The following is an 18,007-nucleotide window of genomic DNA, read 5'->3' on the forward strand; positions in this document are numbered from 1 at the left end:
GATGGCCGCCCCTCCCTGAGCCTGGTTCTGCCGGAGGTTTCTTCCTGTTAAAAGGGAGTTTTTCCTTCCCACTGTCGCCAAAGTGCTTGCTCATAGGGGGTCATATGATTGTTGGGTTTTTCTCTGTATTTATTATTGTGCGATCTACTGTACAATATAAAGCGCCTTGAGGCGACTTTTGTTGTGATTTGGCGCTATATAAATAAAATTGAATTGAATTGAATTGAATCCTTATAGAATATGATGTAACACTATAGATCAACTTACCTCAGAATATATAAAGCATATAAACAATTACAGCAATATGATGCAACAAACACAGCAGTGCTACTAATCCAAAATACTCAAAGCTTCATAGAACTGAAACAAACATTTATTTTTAGCTCCATTCTGCTGCTGATACATACTTTAGGTTTCTGAATATTAAACTTGTTGCTGCCTTTCATAGTGTGTAACTTGAAGGCCCTGAGTACTTTCTCCCACACTGAAAACACTGGGATGATAACATTATTTGAACATTACCTAATAAGACTGATTCAGGACAGACAATTAGTTATGTTAAACTTTCCTAGCAGTCCTTCACAAACAGGGAACAGTCTGTCTATTCTCTCCATCTGTCAGCTGCTGCTGGCTCTTCCTCCTCCTCTTCCTCACACACTGCTGAGTTTGTCCTGGTGGATCATCAGGGGTGCAAAGCCTCACAGATGATGTGCAGCAGTGGGTCCCTCAGTCTGTCTTCACTCTGGACACTTGCAGTCGTCACACATGGAAATCAAATGTGTGATAAGCTGCAGGATTCAAACACAAGTGTAACTTATAAATACATGTTCATACTTTTATTCCACAATCAGAGAGAAAGAAACAGAGAGAGAGTGCAGGACAGACAGACAGGTGACAGTCTCAGGTGTACACACTGCTACAAAACAGCACAAGAGAAGGAGGATTTAGTGTTTGTGTTATTACGAGTGCTAAACAAGAAGAGTCCCAGATGGTCCAGTGGACACATGTGTGACTCCTGTGATTAAAGCATCTTTCTTTCAGCTTAACGAGTGAACCGTCAGCTCGTTCAAACACACGTTAAAGTCCGTTTGGCTCGACACCACCGAACAGAGGCAGCAATATAACATAGCTAACATTAACAGTGCAGTGAATCCTGCTTGTGCCGTCATATTCAGGACTGCAAACCGAGCAGCATCACTGACTTTCAGCTTGTTGTGTTTGTGGATATATGACTGACTTTAATTATCCATAAAATCATCACATTCTCTGTAAGATTAAGGTCGACTATATATATATTTTAAAGTAAAGGCTTTAAAACCAAGTTACCGCTGAAAGTACAAACATCACTAATGTCACATAACTTTGCCGACATGTGGCCGACAGTAATGTTTTAATGTTCTTAAACATTCGCACATAAATAAGTGACATAATATTCAGTACTTACTTTTGACACTTCACTCTTCGGCCGCTCCCTTCTGCCGTATTTTGCGACAAAATTATCCACACCCACCGCCGCGCTATGGATTGTGGGATATATGGGGCCACGAAGCGTGCACCGGATCACGCTTGATATTTGGGGAAATCGACGGCGCATTTGGAGTACACATTTGAAGTACACTTTGAATTGGGACACAGCCGAGGAATACAGAGTTCATCACCCAACGTCAAAGGTATGTGCCTTTTTTCACGTCACGCTGTGCGCCACGTTATTGTTTACATTAGATTAATTGCAGAATGGCAGATAGTCAGATTAACAGTATTTTGTCTCTATCTGCAGTAGGCTATTTACACGCTTACATACACACACAGTTACTGTCCCTCCATTTAGAAAGGCAGAGGCGTCACGGTGTGATTATTTTACGTGTAGTTGTTTTTTCCTGTGTAATAATGTTCAACATTGCTGTCAATACATTTTTCAAAAAATGTCTCTCTGTGCAAAATGGGTTTAAACACATAAACAGCTGTGGGATACTGTTTGTCTGTGATTTGAACCGGGGGAACAAATTACGGCAGGATCAGCCTGATATTATTTGTATCCCGCTGTAACTTTACTGCATAAAGAGCTAACATGTCCAAAATGTCAGGAGTAGTTAGTTATTACAAGAAGTGTTTGTGAAGTAAAAATCAAGAATGTGGGATACTGTTTGTCCGTGATTTGGAGAGCCCAGCGCTGCTCCCGACGCAGGGAAAAGCAATTAAGCAGGGGAGACCTACCTCGGCACTTGTGCAGGTGAAGCCAAAGGGAAGATATGCTTCACCATATTTTCTAGTCTTTGGCTTATAAAGGTTAGGGTTAGGTTTGGAAACATATTCAGCGATGCTTCATCTCCTGCTTTGCGTTTGTGTGGGAGCCCCGTGCTAGCAGTGTCCAAGCATTGTTTTTATTTTTTGTTTTTTTCCCTTTTCATACCGCGCCCCCCTGCAATGGCTCTGTGCCCCCCAAGGGGGCGGGCCCCACACTTTGGGAAGGTCTGATTTAGACGATCTCAATAAAGTAGTTTCCCACTGTGTTCCTGTTAATGATAAACTACAAATTTAGCACAAATTACTAAAATATCAATATTTTAATTGGAGAATCAATTATAAAACACAAATATCTGCTATTGGACGGATGAGTACTTTAGTATCAATCCACACACGATCACACAATAACAGCAGCATACACACAATCAGGTTTTAACAACACACGTTTTATCTTAAACCTTCCAGTGCATCATGTTTTGACTTCCTGATGGTATTCTGGTCATAAACAGGTGGATTTATTTTAAACCAGTGAACTGCTCACAGTCTTTCTGTTGAGCCTTACTGACTGATTTTTATTGACAGCTTTAAGCAGAAGAGCACTTTAACTGTTTTACATGAGACAAATAAGCCTGTTAAATATAATACTGTTGAATTCACACAGCCTGGCCTCGTTCTTCTTCGTTGGTCCTCGGCTCCTCAGTGACGTCTGGAGGCTACAACAGGAAGCAGAGTTCAAACAGCAGCGATGAGATAACGAGGAAGAGAAGAAGACAGCAGCAGACAGGTCGGTGCTGATAAACAGGCTCAAACTCCAAATCATGACGAGTGATGCAAGCAGAGAAAAGTTTGTGATGATTCAGATAAAAAAGAGACTCAGTGCTCAGAGGAAGGATTACAGTCTGACAGAGAAAGCCATCTGTGACCGTTGCTGTGACTTTTTCTCATCCTCAGCACTGACAGTTTGTGTAATTACTCTCACTGCCAGAAGGGGGAGACACAACTCCAGCCTGCAGGGAGAAACACTGCAGCTCTGGAGTTTATTTCATGAAGTCAGCAAACAGTGTGTGACCTTTATGAACAGCTGTAAAGGTCTGCTTTAAGTGGCTCAATATTTCATAAGCTTGGAAGAAGTTATGTAATAATGTGACTCACCTGTCTCTCGAGTTTCTTCTGCTAACCTGCTCCTGACCTGCAAACAACACGTCCTGTACACAGACAAGAACAGTTACGGGTGGAAACATGAATTTTCATTAAGAAAATCTTTCTAGCTTTTAAAGACTTGGTCGTTTCATGGTGTCAGGTCTTTAATACAGCGTTTTGAGGTTTTTGGACTCTTAGGTTCTGTTTATCATTAATTCTGTTCAGTTCTATCCTTAGTTTGGTTACTGTTTATGTTTTCACCTTAATGTTTTTCTTTGTGTTATCTCCAGCTTCAGGCGTTGATAGATAGGATTCCAGCATTCCTCTGGCTCCTCGGACATTCACTTCAATGGCTGATCTATGCAGTCTCTGAAAAAAAGTGCTGCAGCCACATAGCCATGCTCTTCTGACCAAGCTCCACCCATCCCAGGTCATGACTGGGTACGACTTTGGACTTCAACAGAGCCACTTTTTCCCTGACCGAAGAGTCGCAAAAGGCCTTCAAAATTTGCTGTTTCAGACTACACTCTTGGGTCAACTTGAGACTATGCCTCATGGCAGTGTTACGATTTAATGTTGTCAGTGTTTTGTTTTGTGTTATGTTTAAGGATTTGTTCTCGTTTCCTGTTTTATTGTGAAGGTCTGCGTCTCATGTGAGTGTGTTCAGTTTTACCTCTGTCTCGTCTTGTTGATTATTCCCAGCTGTGTTCCCCACCTGTGTGCAATCTCCCTGTGTTTCCCTGTGTGTATTTAAGTCGCGTCCTCTGTCTTTGTAGTTTGGCTGGCCCGTCTGTGTATCCACCATGTCTCATCCGTGTGTTTTCCCTGCTGCCCAACCGTCATCTGTTTTCTGCTCGCGGTTATTTGTGTTCAGGTTTGTGTTTCTGTTCAGGGTCAGTAGTTTAGTTTCCCAGTATAGTTTAGTTCTCCGTTCACCATTTTGTCCATCTCTTTTGTTGTGTTTGCTTTAGTGGCACCAGCCATTTTTTAGCCAACCTGGTTGTCCAGTTTAAGATAAAGCCTCTTCTTACCCACAACCTGGTATTCATCTTTTTTTTTGTTGCGGCCTTGAGCCGGGTCGTAACAGCAGTCATGATACAAGTAGTCCTGCTATCACTCCTTTTTACCTGACGTGTCTAACAGCACCCGCTGAAGGTGGGCCTGTGTCCACAACAGTCTCATCAGAGAGTGCCTTTAGTATCATGGGGATTTCAGCAAGCCATCACCTGGTGGAGGGACTCACCCAACCTAGAGCAGGGACATGCAGTGAAACCAGAAACTGACCCTCAGCTGATCTTCACAAATGTGTCCCCCATTGGCTTGGGCACTGCTCATAAGGACTGCAGGGTCAACAGCCATTGGACCAACCACTGAGAAACCCAGCACATAAATATGTTAGCTAAGAGCTGTCCTCCTTGCGCTCCGATAGTTTCTGCTGAGATTAAGAGATGTTATTGTCAGGACAGACGGAATGGGTGCAGCACCATATATCAACAGGCAAGAGGCCTAGCCTCTCGTCTCCTTTGCAAGCTGGCAACTCAGTTGTGGCAATGGGCTCACCCCCTCTTCTCCTTGCTAAGGGCAGTATATTAGCTAGTGTTCAGCTTAGCAACTCACACCGAGAGGGGGCTCGAGTTCAGCAGAGTGGAGACTCCATCCTCAGAGCAAATCAGCCGTCCCTGTGGAAGGGTAGAGACTCTGTGGAGTCAAAACACTGCCATCTGTTCTTCTCCCTGCATAACAATGATCCTCCTCTGGCGTGGGATGCCCTAGCACACCTTCATACTCTCTGCTACATCTTCCCTCCGTTTGCTCTCATTCTTGGTTCATCAGGTACACCAGGACCATTTGGGAAAATGACCAGCTCTTTCTCTGTCATAACCCTGCGATTTTGGGTAGACCCTTGCCAAAGCCCAGCATGTCCCATTTAGCAGGTGTATATGTTCTCACGTACTCCCCTCCCGTTAACATGCATGTGTATATGTTTGACTGGAAAGACAGTCTCAAAATGACAGAGAATGTACGGTTACATTGTAACCTTTGTTCTCTTAATGACTGACATGTCCAACTCTCCAGCTCCAGCATAGTCAGGCAACCCATAGTGTCTTAAAGAAGTATTCCTTCACCCCTTACTACATATGGAATATGTAACAGAGCAGAGAGCTAGTCTCTTACTCAGGGAACCAAAGTTATAAGATAACCATAAAATCTGTGAAAAGTGCAGCTGATGCTCCAGTGGATTAATTGCTAGTCAGTGGGCTTTATGTGTGCTTCCGGCTGCTTGCAGCAAAAATGTCTCGACAGTGACAGAAAGAGAGAGGAAAAGAAAACAGAATGGTGAGTGGGAGAAAATTACCTTTTGATTATTATTGATGCCACAGTGACGATGAGCAGCATGTGAGCGCTGAACAGAACCAGACGGACGACTGTGAGCTTGTCCAGGTTTCCTTTGAAGAAGATCAGACATTTCTGAGACTGGATACAGATGCCACACAGATCTAATATATGTACCTTCTGGATCCTGGAGCTGTAGGTTAACACATGTTATAGGGACGAGTGCAGCACAGTAAAGGTTTTGATGCATGCTCAATCATTCAGGCAAGGAAATCCCAAAAGGTTGATAATGTTCATCTGGATGTTTTCAGCGGGAGAAACGTTGCGTCACTCATCTAAGTGACTTCTTCTGTCTGAGCTGGCTGCAGATTTCCCCAACCTTATAAATAGTGCATTTTCTGAGTAAATGTGGTTATCCCAGCTGGACATTTGTCAAAGCTGGGAAGGCACCTAAAGAAAGCTCCAGGCGATCCGGGGGAGAAGAACAACAGCTGCCCACGCTATATCCTGAAAACGCTACGTCCAGATGAACAGAATGAACTTTTGGGGCAGCGCAGCAAAGGTTTAACATCATGCAGCTGGTTGACGGACAGGAAAATCTGAGGGAAACTGATCACACCAACCTGCCTCCACCTGCAGGCTGTACGGCTCAGAGACAGTCTCCATGTTGGTCTTCAGAGCACAGGTGTAGCTCCCAGAATCCTCTGCATTCAGAGAGCAGAGAAGGAGGGAGGGGCCAGTCTCTGAGAGGGCGTGGCCATCTTTGAACCAGGTGACTTCCAGTTGGTGGAAAGTGCAGACTGAAGCACAGAGCAGTGTAACGGTTTCACCTCTGCTCAACTTTTTATCATCACCGGAGCTGATTATTCTCATTTTAGACCCATCTAAAGTAAAAAGTTTAATTAAATTCTCTTAATTCAAATACAATTGTATTTCTATAACATCAAATCACAACAACAGATGCCTCATTTATGATTATCAAAGCCCATTTATATTAATGGTTAATATTTGTTTCAGAAATTGTATATTTTTTCTCTCACCGTCAACTCTGACAGTCACTCCTATCATATTAGTAAAATGTCCTTTAGGATTATCAGCTTCCATCCTGAAGCGAAAGGTTGCGTTGTCTCTCTGCTGAACATCTCTGATCTGTAAAGTGCAGTTTGTCATCATGTCTCCCAGATATTGATAACGAGGGTCACTGGTTTTTGAGTCAGTGTCCCACACAGATGGCGCAGGTCTCAGACAGAACACATTGTTCTGACACCAGAGAACTCTGACTATCTTTAGTGGAACTTCTCTCTGACCATCACTGAAAGACTTCAGAGGTGTGAAGGTGCAGGGGAGGGTGACAGTGGATCCTCTGACAGCACAGGTAGACGTGAAAGGATAGATCACAGTTTGACCCACAGCACCTAAAAAGACAGAACGCAGAGATGAGAGCTGAGATTCGAACACAGTGACTCAGTTTAGTGACTAGCGAACATAAAACACCTGTAAAGATGTCACATAAAACTATTAAAGACCCTGGCAAAGATGGTAGAGAAGGCTGAACAAACATGAGAAGTCCAGCTACATCGGAAGATGCTAACACCAAACACATGGAGACACTAGCAAAGGCGGTAGGTGCTACACAAGCCTCTACCGACTCCTTTCAAGAGGTAAGCCATGCGTCTGCTGCTTTGCTACAAGTATCGCTAATGGAACTGGCCCAGCTGTGGCTACAATGTAGCTTGCCATCACCAGTGTGTGAATGTGTGTGTGAATGACTGAACGTGTAAAGCGCTTTGGCAACCTTAGGGACTAGTAAAGCGCTATACAAAAACAGGCCATTTTTACTATTTACCAGAGAATCACCAGCAATGGAGGAAGGGCTCAACAGGCTGGATGCAAGACTGGATAATGTTGAACAGGTTCATGCCGCACTAGTTAAAGAGAACCGAGAGCTGAAGGAAAAGGTTTCATATCTAGAGTTGAGGTGGTTCGGGCATCTGACAAGGATGCCTCCTGGGCGCATCTTGGGTGAGGTGTTCTGGGCATGTCCCACCAGGAGGAGGCCCCCGGGCAGACCCAGGACACGCTGGAGAGATTATATCTCTCGGCTGGCCTGGGAACGCCTTGGTATTCCCCCGGACAAGCTAGAGGAGGTGGCTGAGGAGAGGGAGGTCTGGGCTTCTCTGCGTGGGCTGCTGCCCCCGCAACCCGGCCCCGGATGGAAGAAGATGGATCTAGAGAATTACACATGAAGGCATGTGTAATTCTCTGCCCCGGGGCCTCCTCCGGGTGGGACATGCCCGGAACACCTCACCCAGGAGGTGCCCAGGAGGCATCCTTGTCAGATGCCCGAACCACCTCAATTGGCTCTTTTCGATGGAGCAGCGGCTCTACTCTGAGCCACACCCGAATGGCCGAACTTCTCACCCTATGTCTAAGGGAGAGGCCAGCCACCCTTCGGAGGAAGCTCATTTCCGCCGCTTGTATCCACGATCTTTTTCTTTCGCTCACTACCCACAGCTCGTGACCATAGCTAAGGGTGACGTAGATCGACCGCTAAACTGAGCGCTTCACTTTTACACTCAGCTCTCTTTTTGCCATAGCAGACCGGTACAGCGTCCACATCACTGCAGCCGCAGCACCAATCTGTCTGTCGATCTCCCGCTCCCTTCTCCCATTACTCAAGAACAAGACCCTGAGATACTTAAACTCCTCCACTTGAGGCAGGAGCTCGTCCCTGACCCGGAGTGGGCACGCCACCCTTTTCCAGCTGAGGACAGTGGCCTCAGATTTAAAGGTGCTGATTCCACAGGCAATTCCAGAGGCGTGTTTCATATGTTTAAAATGTCATTGTGTATGTTTTTGGTTGGGAATCCGTACATAAGACAGACATGCATAGATTTCTCATGTTTACTTACCATGAGATTTGAGGATGTTAACATTATAAACTGGTTTTAATCATGAAGTTCAGAGGAGAAAGGTTTTTAACACACCCAACAAATCTGGATGTTGCTACAGCAATGTTACAGGAAACTCATTTGTGCAATAAGGACCATGGCAGGATCCATAGAGATTTGGTAGGACAGTTGTTCCACTCAAAATTTGATAGTAGAAGTAGAGGAGTAGCTATTCTTATCCACAAAAATATTGAATTTAAGGCGACTAACACTACATTTGATTCAAAGGTCAGATTTGTCATAGTTGTGGGAAAACTATGCCCACTCCCAGTTGTCTTGGTGAATATTTATTTCCCCAATTTTGAGGGCCATTGTTTAGCTCCATCCTAATTTAGATAGTCACCTAGTTATGGACCCAGTATTAGATCATTCAACCCACTCCATGTAAAGACTCACTAAAGCACAGACAGTGCAAATCAGCAACTGTAAATATAGGTCAAACAATTACATAGCATATCAGCCTCAGCTTTATGGAAAGCATTAATCTTAGAGGTCAGATAATTGTTCATAATGCATATACCACGAAGTGTGTCGGAACAAGGATGCATCTAAAAGCTGCAGGACGGTAGCTCTCGAGGACTGGAGTTGGACACCGCTGCTAAAAATCATTGGCTAGCCAGCTATGGCAGAAAGCTTCATCTCACACTATACCACAGACCAGGCTGTCTGATAGTCCGCTAAGATCACCTGACAATAAACAATCGGTTTAAAGATTTCTATTTAAAATTATATTCAACAGAATCCAATCCAGGCCAATAACATTTTGATAACTCTAACGACTGTAGAGCAACTGAGCCCCACTGAATTCTATCAAAAATGTAAAGATCAAGTAGCCCCTCTCCTTTTATTAGTATACAAAGAAGCATTTGAAAATGGGACCTTTACATCCACCCTACAGCAAGCATCTATTACCTTGCTTCTTAAAAAGAAGAAGGATCGATTGGACTGTTCGTCAAACAGACCTATCTGCGACGGTACAGTGTTTTCAAAAATACTTCACACTTGCATCAGCCCTACATCATCAAATTACAAATAATTAAACAGGCTTTGTTTAGGGCAGAGACACCTGTTTAATATTATTTATACCAAACCAGATAAAATGGCCCCAGAAGCAGTTGTAACACTGGACGCTGAAAAAGCTTTTGATAGGGTGGAGTGGGGATATCTTTTCTATACATTAGGCAGAATTGGTTTTGGCCCTAAATAATTAAACTAATCACACTAATAACTAAACTAATATATACTGACCCCACTGCCTCAGTTCTCACCAACTCTACCTCTTCTCGTTATTTTAAACTACAAAGAGGGACTAAGCAAGCTGATCCCCTAAGCCAGGGGTGTCAAACTCCAGGCCTGGAGGGCCGGTGTCCTGCAGGTTTTAGATCTCATCCTGGGTCAACACACCTGAATCAAATGATTAGTTCATTACCAGGTTTTTTGAGAACTTAGAGACATGTTGAGGAGGTAATTTAGCCATTTAAATCAGCTGTGTTGGATCAAGGACACATCTAAAACCTGCAGGACACTGGCCCTCGAGGCCTGAGTTAGACAACTGTGCCCTAAGCCTACACCTCTTCGTCCTAGTCATTGACCCACTCTCAATAGTATTAAGAATTAACAGCAAAAATAGAAGGTATAATGCAAGAGGATCAAATACACACTCGTTATATGCCAACGAGATATTATTATCTGTTACTAACCCCATATTAAGTATTTCCACAATTTTGGAAATTTTGGAAAAACCTCAGGGTACAAACTCAATCTTGACAAAAGTGAGTATTTTCCCCTTAATAAACTGGCTGAAAACTTCTAACTCAGCTTTTAAACTCCAACCTCTTTCTTTCCATATCTGGGTGTAAACGTTACAAAATCCTTCCACCAATTAATTGAGAATAATTTTGTGCAACTGCTGGAGCAGAGAAGACTAGATATTAAAAGATGGTCAGCCTTACTGTTTTCACTTATTGGTAGAGTCAACTCTATAAAGATGATCATAATGCCAAAATATCTTTACTTATTTCAAGCTATACCTGTGTTCATACAAGTGTCCTTTTCAAGACATTTATTCGGTTGATCTTCCCATTTAAAGTGGCTTGCAAAAGTATTCGGCCCCCTTGAACTTTCCCACATTTTGTCACATTACAGCCACAAACATGAATCAGTTTTATTCCAGGTGAAAGACCAATACAAAGTGGTGTACACGTGAGAAGTGGAACGAAAATCATACATGACTCCAAACATTTTTTACAAATAAATAACTGAAAAGTGGGGTGTGCGTAATTATTCAGCCCCCTTTGGTCTGAGTGCAGTCAGTTGCCCATAGACATTGCCTGATGAGTGCTAATGACTAAATAGAGTGCACCTGTGTGTAATCTAATGTCAGTACAAATACAGCTGCCCTGTGATGGCCTAAGAGAATATTGGGAGCAACAGCACCATGAAGTCCAAAGAACACACCAGACAGGTCAGGGATAAAGTTATTGAGAAATTTAAAGCAGGCTTAGGCTACAAACAGATTTCCCAAGCCTTGAACATCCCACGGAGCACTGTTCAAGCCATCATTCAGAAATGGAAGGAGTATGGCACAACTGTAAACCTACCAAGACAAGGCCGTCCACCTAAACCAGGGGTCGGCAACCTTCTTTAGTCCTTATCGTGCGGCTCCGCGTGGTTTGGGCAAATAAATTAGAAGAATTTAGCTGAAGTGTATTTTATTTGTGTTTAGTTCTTTTTAACTCGTAGTTCTAAATTGGAAGATTATTGTGATATTGAAATATAAAAATAAAATTATATTCTATTATTTTTTTCATCGCTCAAAATAAGAGTCACACTCGCGGAAGCCGGTATACCCGCCGAAACGCCGTGCATTTATCGAGACTTTCAACCCCAGGTAGGCCAATTATGGATCTTCGGATCCACATTATGTCAGCAGCTGTTCTCCACCGTGAACTATGTTAAAGACAAACACCGCTCACGCCTCACAGATGACAGCTTACAGTCCTGCGTAAACTGACTTCGTATAGGCAAGGCAAATTTATTTATATAGCACAATTCAACAACAAGGTGATTCAAAGTGCTTTACAGAGACATTAAAAACAAAAACAAATAAAAAGCATGATTTAAATTGATTAAAACAAGCAAACAAACAAACAAACAAAACAGTAGATAAAATCAGAACAGTAGATAAAATCAGTAGTTAAAAAGTAGGCTTTGAAATTTAAACTTAAGTGTGGATTTGGTGCTTTATTCAAATGCAGCTGAGAATAGGTGAGTCTTCAACCTGGATTTAAATAAACTGAGTGTTTCAGCTGATCTGAGGCTTTCTGGGAGTTTGTTCCAGATATAAGGAGCATAAAAGCTGAATGCAGCTTCTCCGTGTCTGGTTCTGAATCTGGGGACTGATAACAGACCGGATCCAGATGACCTGAGGGATCTGGAAGGTTCATACTGGGTCAGGAGGTCACTGATGTATTTCGGTCCTAAACCATTCAGAGCTTTATAGTAGGCCAATATCCAGCGATTATTGAATTGTCCCCACCAATAATTTGATCTCTTCGAGTAAAGAAAAACAAAACCCGATAGAAAGAAAGGAAAAAAAAAACGATCTGTCAACGTCTCATTCACCCAGCGGTGCAGAAAGAGTTACATTACGTTCTCTACTGGAGTCCTGCCTCATGTGACAAATATGGTCAATGTGATTGGCTGTGCCTTTCAGGGAGCTCTGTTTAGTTTTAGCAGCGGCAAGCCTGCGCTGCGAGGACCTGCAAGGAGGAGAGGAGGATGGCAGCAAGGAGGAAGAACCTGGATATAAGAAAGTATTTTTGAAAGAAACCTATAAGTCACTTAAAGTCAAGTTCACTCATAAAATGTGTCCGTCATAATAACGTTACAGGCTATGCTAGGCTTTGGTCCACATCAGTCTAAAATTGTATGTAACCATGAATAACGTTTTTTGGAAACTAACTGCACAACACGCAGCACTATCAGTTATCTCAGTCTCAGAGTAGCATTTCTAATTTTGATTGAAAGTGTCAGAGAAAACGGCAGCCTTGAGCAAGCCAGGATATTAGTTTACAGAGGATGTTAAAATTATATGTCTAACGTTAAAATGTTGGTGACACAATAATTTCATCCTAATGGCACTGACATATTCATAGGGTTAATTTTTGAGACAAAATATCATGAGGTAGTCATGATTTTGCAAATATTCCACCTTGTAGTGCAGTTTGCACAAATTGTTTTAAAAATGCACTCACCCTACAAACATTACTGATGAGTCAAGATCTGCACAAATTGACACAAACACTGAAGCAGCTGCACATTTCATTCTTATTGTCATGTATGTCCTATTTGTCAGGTGACAGAAGAACCAACACAAAGCTCAGAGAGTAACGGTGATACAAGGTCACAGGTGGAATTGGATGATGACTTCATTGACTTGTTGGTTCATTACTGTATTTGAAGCACATGTGTGACTGCATGTATTTGAAATGTCTCACTGTTATTTCTCAGGTGACAGAGGCAGCTCTGCCATGTTGTAGCTCGGACAGAGGTGAGGAGGTGAGGTCACAGGTGACTGACTGATGTTTTGGTGCTATAGATTAACGAGAGGAGAAGGCATGTGTTTGGCTCCTTCACATAGTCCACATTGAGTTGTTGTGTGGGACACCAGTAGTCCATGTCTGTCGCTGTAACAGTAGTTCATGTTTAGAATAAAAAATCCCAGCTCACTGACTTGATCGGGGCAATAGTGCCTAAAATGTTGCATAATTTTGCTGAGAGATCTTTTACTTTGTGGTAATGTTAGATGAGTAGTTCTATGGACAAAAACCAGCAGGTCATTCAGTGTTCCCTTAGTGCTAATGTATCAGAGATGTTGGTGTACTATAACTGAAGGAATGTTGTTAAGTCCTTAAAGTCATATTCTTTTATTGTCATGACTGTATTTGAAGCTATTTTTATTTTTGTATGATACCTGATTTATATGGAATATGGCTGAAGTAAACTAAAGCCTAAAATACTTAGTCATTTGTTTAATAGTAATTTAACATTATATAATTCACATATAAAACTATGAATTGTAATTTTAAATGGTTTAAAAGCATGTAGAATAGCATATGTAGCCAAGTATTTCTCCTTTTTTATCAAGAAGCAAAGACAAAAAGGAAAAAAAAAAGAAACAGGGCAGGGTTCGGTGGTTGAATCATCCGTCCCCACCAACGCCAAAACCAAATCTACGCCCTTGTATTGAGCACTTTTCACACACGGTTGCTGTACGCATACAGCCGGCTGTAGCTTTTCAGCTCACACCACCAACAACACAACAGCACAGATAGCGCAGACGTAAAGGCAGCAAGGCGTGATTGCGGGTGTCGCTCAGGTGCGTCTGCCTCCCCTGCAGCGGTGCTGCAGACCACGCCCCGCCGCACGCATTAACCAGGTAAAATACATATTTAGGCAGAATTTTGCAAATATCTATTTTTCATTTTTCAGCAGCACAGAGCTTTTTTCCAATTATTTTTTAAGAGTCAGGTCAAGGCTCCAACAGCCCAAAGGCGATATAAGGGTGGCGGCTGACAACAGTTTTTGTTTGCTACATGGATCATTTTAGTTCAGGTTGGTGTCTTTCCTTTTGTTATATTTCTTTAAGAGTTCAAAATGTGTTGATTACATAAATATAATTTAATTTTCTCTGTAGCACTTCATGGATTTCATAAGCAGCACACCTTAGTTGTTCACACAAAGCATAAAGATAAAAAACAATATATACAGTGTTATCTTCATTTTAGATGTCAAAAAGTATTTGCGGCTCCCAGTGTTTTCTTTTGTGTGGAAACCAGGTCCAAATGGCTCTTTGGGTGTAAAAGGTTGCAGACCCCTGACCTAAACTCACAGGCCGAACAAGGAGAGCACTGATCAGAAATGCAGCCAAGAGGCCCATGGTGACTCTGGACGAGCTGCAGAGATCTACAGCTCAGGTGGGGGAATCTGTCCATAGGACAACTATTAGTCGTGCACTGCACAAAGTTGGCCTTTATGGAAGAGTGGCAAGAAGAAAGCCATTGTTAACAGAAAACCATAAGAAGTCCCGTTTGCAGTTTGCCACAAGCCATGTGGGGGACACAGCAAACATGTGGAAGAAGGTGCTCTGGTCAGATGAGACCAAAATGGAACTTTTTGGCCAAAATACAAAACGCTATGTGTGGCGGAAAACTAACACTGCACATCACTCTGAACACACCATCCCCACTGTCAAATATGGTGGTGGCAGCATCATGCTCTGGGGGTGCTTCTCTTCAGCAGGGACAGGGAAGCTGGTCAGAGTTGATGGGAAGATGGATGGAGCCAAATACAGGACAATCTTGGAAGAAAACCTCTTGGAGTCTGCAAAAGACTTGAGACTGGGGCGGAGGTTCACCTTCCAGCAGGACAACGACCCTAAACATAAAGCCAGGGCAACAATGGAACGGTTTAAAACAAAACATATCCATGTGTTAGCATGGCCCAGTCAAAGTCCAGATCTAAATCCAATCCAGAATCTGTGGCAAGATCTGAAAACTGCTGTTCACAAACGCTGTCCATCTAATCTGACTGAGCTGGAGCTGTTTTGCAAAGAAGAATGGGCAAGGATTTCAGTCTGTAGATGTGCAAAGCTGGTAGAGACATACCCTAAAAGACTGGCAGCTGTAACTGCAGCAAAAGGTGGTTCTACAAAGTATTGACTCAGGGGGCTGAATAATTACGCACACCCCACTTTGCAGTTATTTATTTGTAAAAAATGTTTGGAATCATGTATGATTTTGGTTCCACTTCTCACGTGTACACCACTTTGTATTGGTCTTTCACCTGGAATTCCTATAACATTGATTCATGTTTGTGGCTGTAATGTGACAAAATGTGGAAAAGTTCAAGGGGGCCGAATACTTTTGCAAGCCACTGTATATGGAACAACAAGTCAGTGTGCATAAGAAGCTTAGACTGTCCCTGCCAAACATCCGCACATACCACCGGGCTGCAACTTCGCTATAGTTAAAGACTGGAATGGCTCACCCCAGCCTGGCTTCAGATTGAATTTAATACAAGTAGGCCACATTCTATAACACTATAAACTACAGGCTATCAAATACACATTTTATCGCTATTGACAAATTGGAGACTTTGTAAGAAGTTTGTAAATTCTCCAGATATCCCCTTGTAAAAGATCTACGGCAGACCCGAGCACATTTTCATGCTTTCCAGCATATTTTATTCACAGTAGCTTTTTTACAGACACACCAACAACAACAACAACGTCAGCACCCAGCACAAACTTGAATGCAGAGTAGGCGTGATGAGCTGATGCAGCTCTGGTGTGTCAGCCTCCCTGCAGCGGCCCTACAGACCACACACTGCCACACCCCTCAGCATCCTGTTTAGACTCTTTGCTGAAGGTAAAGCTAATAAACAAAAGAAGAGGATCAACGACTGCATGAGAGAAGCAAGTCACTGAACAAAGTCAATCCTTCTGTTAATCAAATAAGGGAAGAATAGACTGAGGATATGGGGGCTCTGTTCCCTGATGAAGAGTGGGAGAAAGCACTACAGAGCGCATACATCATCCCTCTGCTCACGTCATGCACTGATACAGTTTAAAGTCATACACTGTCTACATTATTCAGTGGTGTTGATAGTATAAAAAAACCTCTAATGTACCTACAACACTACATGGACACAAAACCTCCAACTTAAGAGATACGATGCAAAATATAAAATTGGAAAACATAAGATGCACCATGAAGGGTTCCACTAAAATTGTTAAAAGTCCGCTTGTTCACTGTAACTGGTTTAGACTACGTTACCCATGATGCACCTCGGTATGGTTGGGAACGTGTTCAGCACAGTTCTGCACAGATGAGAGGTGTGTCGGAGGATTAACGTTTTTACTTGCATTCCTGTGTGAGTTAACCCTGTGTGCGTGCTTATCATGTGAGTATTATAAGATGAGAGTGATGCTTGTTCGACTTTATGTGTGTAATTTGCTACATAAGAAGCTAGTCCCGTTGCTATCGCTATAATGCGTTTTTTTGGCCTACTACAGGCGGCCTTGGGTTCAGCCCATATTCCACTTCATATACGACTTACTGTCAAGCATTGTGGTTGTAGGTGGATGTAACTATTTACTATGTTTACAGATTAGAACGATTCAGAGAATAGAGGTCTGGTTGGCCAATGTATATGCAAGCTAGAAATTCATTTATGGTCTTAGGGTGCCATCTAGTGGCCATGGGGTTATGGCAGATTATATAACCTTATGCTGGAAACCCACAGTACTGTATAAGGGGTACACTGCTATCCATAGGGGTTAATACAAATGTTTGTTCTTTCTGTTTACAGATGACCACACACACATATACACACTCACACTCCCTTTACCTGCATGTGAATACTGTAATGCAATTACCTCCCTACCAACGCTGTTCATCCTGTTGATGCCATCTGCCACCTCCTTATTAAAGTTATTTGACCTACATCACTGTGGAGTACCATTCCTTCTGACCGAGGACGACTCAGTTGAAGCGTGATCGGCAATCAGTGCAAACATATATTACAAAAATGTTGTAAAAATCAGAGCCCAATTATTCAATATGTGAGTCGTTTGAGTCTTTTTATTCAGATTTATATTTTATATTATTCTAAATATATTTTAGATTTGTGAAAATGTAAAGTGTTGTGTTTGTGATGTGTGTTTGAAAAATCAACATAAGTAAAGTGAGTTTTTGAAAAAAACATGACAAAAGATTCAGACTTTACTGGTCATTGTTTTTTTATGACAGAAAGAAAGATGTACTCGTCTGTACCACTCAACCATGATGCATCATGATTCAGTGTTTTGTGAAAAACAAATAGAGTTTGGACCTTGCATGACATAAAAAAGAGCAAATTGTGCAGTTAAAACATAAACACTCTGAGATCACGTCTTACCTGCGAGCAGGAACAGGAGACCCCAAAGTTTGTCCCAAACTGCCATCCTGACTGAATGATTCTTCTTTAAATGTGCGATCAAACTGCAGCAGTGCTGATAAACACACTGACCGATACACTGTGATGGTGGGTTTGATGTCTTTGTGATGAGTACTGAACTTCCTCATTTGGTTTTTCAGCAACTATTTTTGTGTCCTGCTCTCAGGTGTCAGATTGCAGCAGACAGACGGAGGCATCCTAAAAAGAGGAAGTGAAACAACAACTCGCTCCAAAAGAGAAAACGTGACATTTTCATTTGTTACTGAAAGATGTTGTGAGGTAAAGATTAGATCAAAGATGGAAGTAAAAGAATGGAGCTTCACAGCCGCTCTTCTGAA

General features: G+C 42.4%; 1 protein-coding gene and 2 long non-coding RNA genes across 4 annotated transcripts; 2 read left to right on the forward strand and 1 right to left on the reverse strand.

Annotated features, from left to right (window-relative positions):
• Positions 1 to 2,549: 2,549 nt before the first annotated feature.
• On the reverse strand, positions 2,550 to 17,761 carry LOC106098691 (uncharacterized). Of its 2 annotated transcripts, XM_019364922.2 has the most exons (6): positions 17,631 to 17,761; positions 6,759 to 7,133; positions 6,342 to 6,602; positions 5,741 to 5,831; positions 3,397 to 3,449; positions 2,550 to 2,957 (listed from the first exon to the last, which is right to left on the reverse strand). In XM_019364922.2, exons 1-6 carry the CDS (start codon positions 17,674 to 17,676, stop codon positions 2,941 to 2,943), a joined length of 843 nt encoding a protein of 280 aa, XP_019220467.2. In that variant the 5' UTR covers positions 17,677 to 17,761; the 3' UTR covers positions 2,550 to 2,940. The 2 variants fall into 2 exon arrangements, with proteins under 2 accessions (XP_019220467.2, XP_025767121.1); XM_025911336.1 differs by having other exon boundaries at positions 2,550 to 3,449.
• LOC112848165 (uncharacterized) lies at positions 4,215 to 5,742 on the forward strand. The gene is made up of 2 exons (XR_003222123.1): positions 4,215 to 4,258; positions 4,356 to 5,742. It is a non-coding gene; the product is annotated as an uncharacterized LOC112848165 (long non-coding RNA).
• Positions 16,517 to 17,105, forward strand: LOC112848164 (uncharacterized). Its single transcript, XR_003222122.1, has 2 exons — positions 16,517 to 16,634; positions 17,043 to 17,105. It is a non-coding gene; the product is annotated as an uncharacterized LOC112848164 (long non-coding RNA).
• Positions 17,762 to 18,007: the final 246 nt, after the last annotated feature.

The sequence above is a fragment of the Oreochromis niloticus genome, linkage group LG11 (assembly GCF_001858045.2).
Source record: "Oreochromis niloticus isolate F11D_XX linkage group LG11, O_niloticus_UMD_NMBU, whole genome shotgun sequence".
In the NCBI taxonomy this organism is placed as follows: Eukaryota; Metazoa; Chordata; class Actinopteri; order Cichliformes; family Cichlidae; genus Oreochromis; species Oreochromis niloticus.

Coding starts and splice junctions, on each gene's coding strand:
- LOC106098691 (XM_025911336.1), bottom strand. CDS start 17,676: ATGGCAGTTTGGGACAAACTTTGGGGTCTCCTGTTCCTGCTCGCAG. Junction 7,134..17,630: donor TCTCCTGTTCCTGCTCGCAG/GTAAGACGTGAT, acceptor CTGTCTTTTTAG/GTGCTGTGGGTCAAACTGTG. Junction 3,450..5,740: donor GCATCAATAATAATCAAAAG/GTAATTTTCTCC, acceptor GTCTGTGTACAG/GACGTGTTGTTTGCAGGTCA.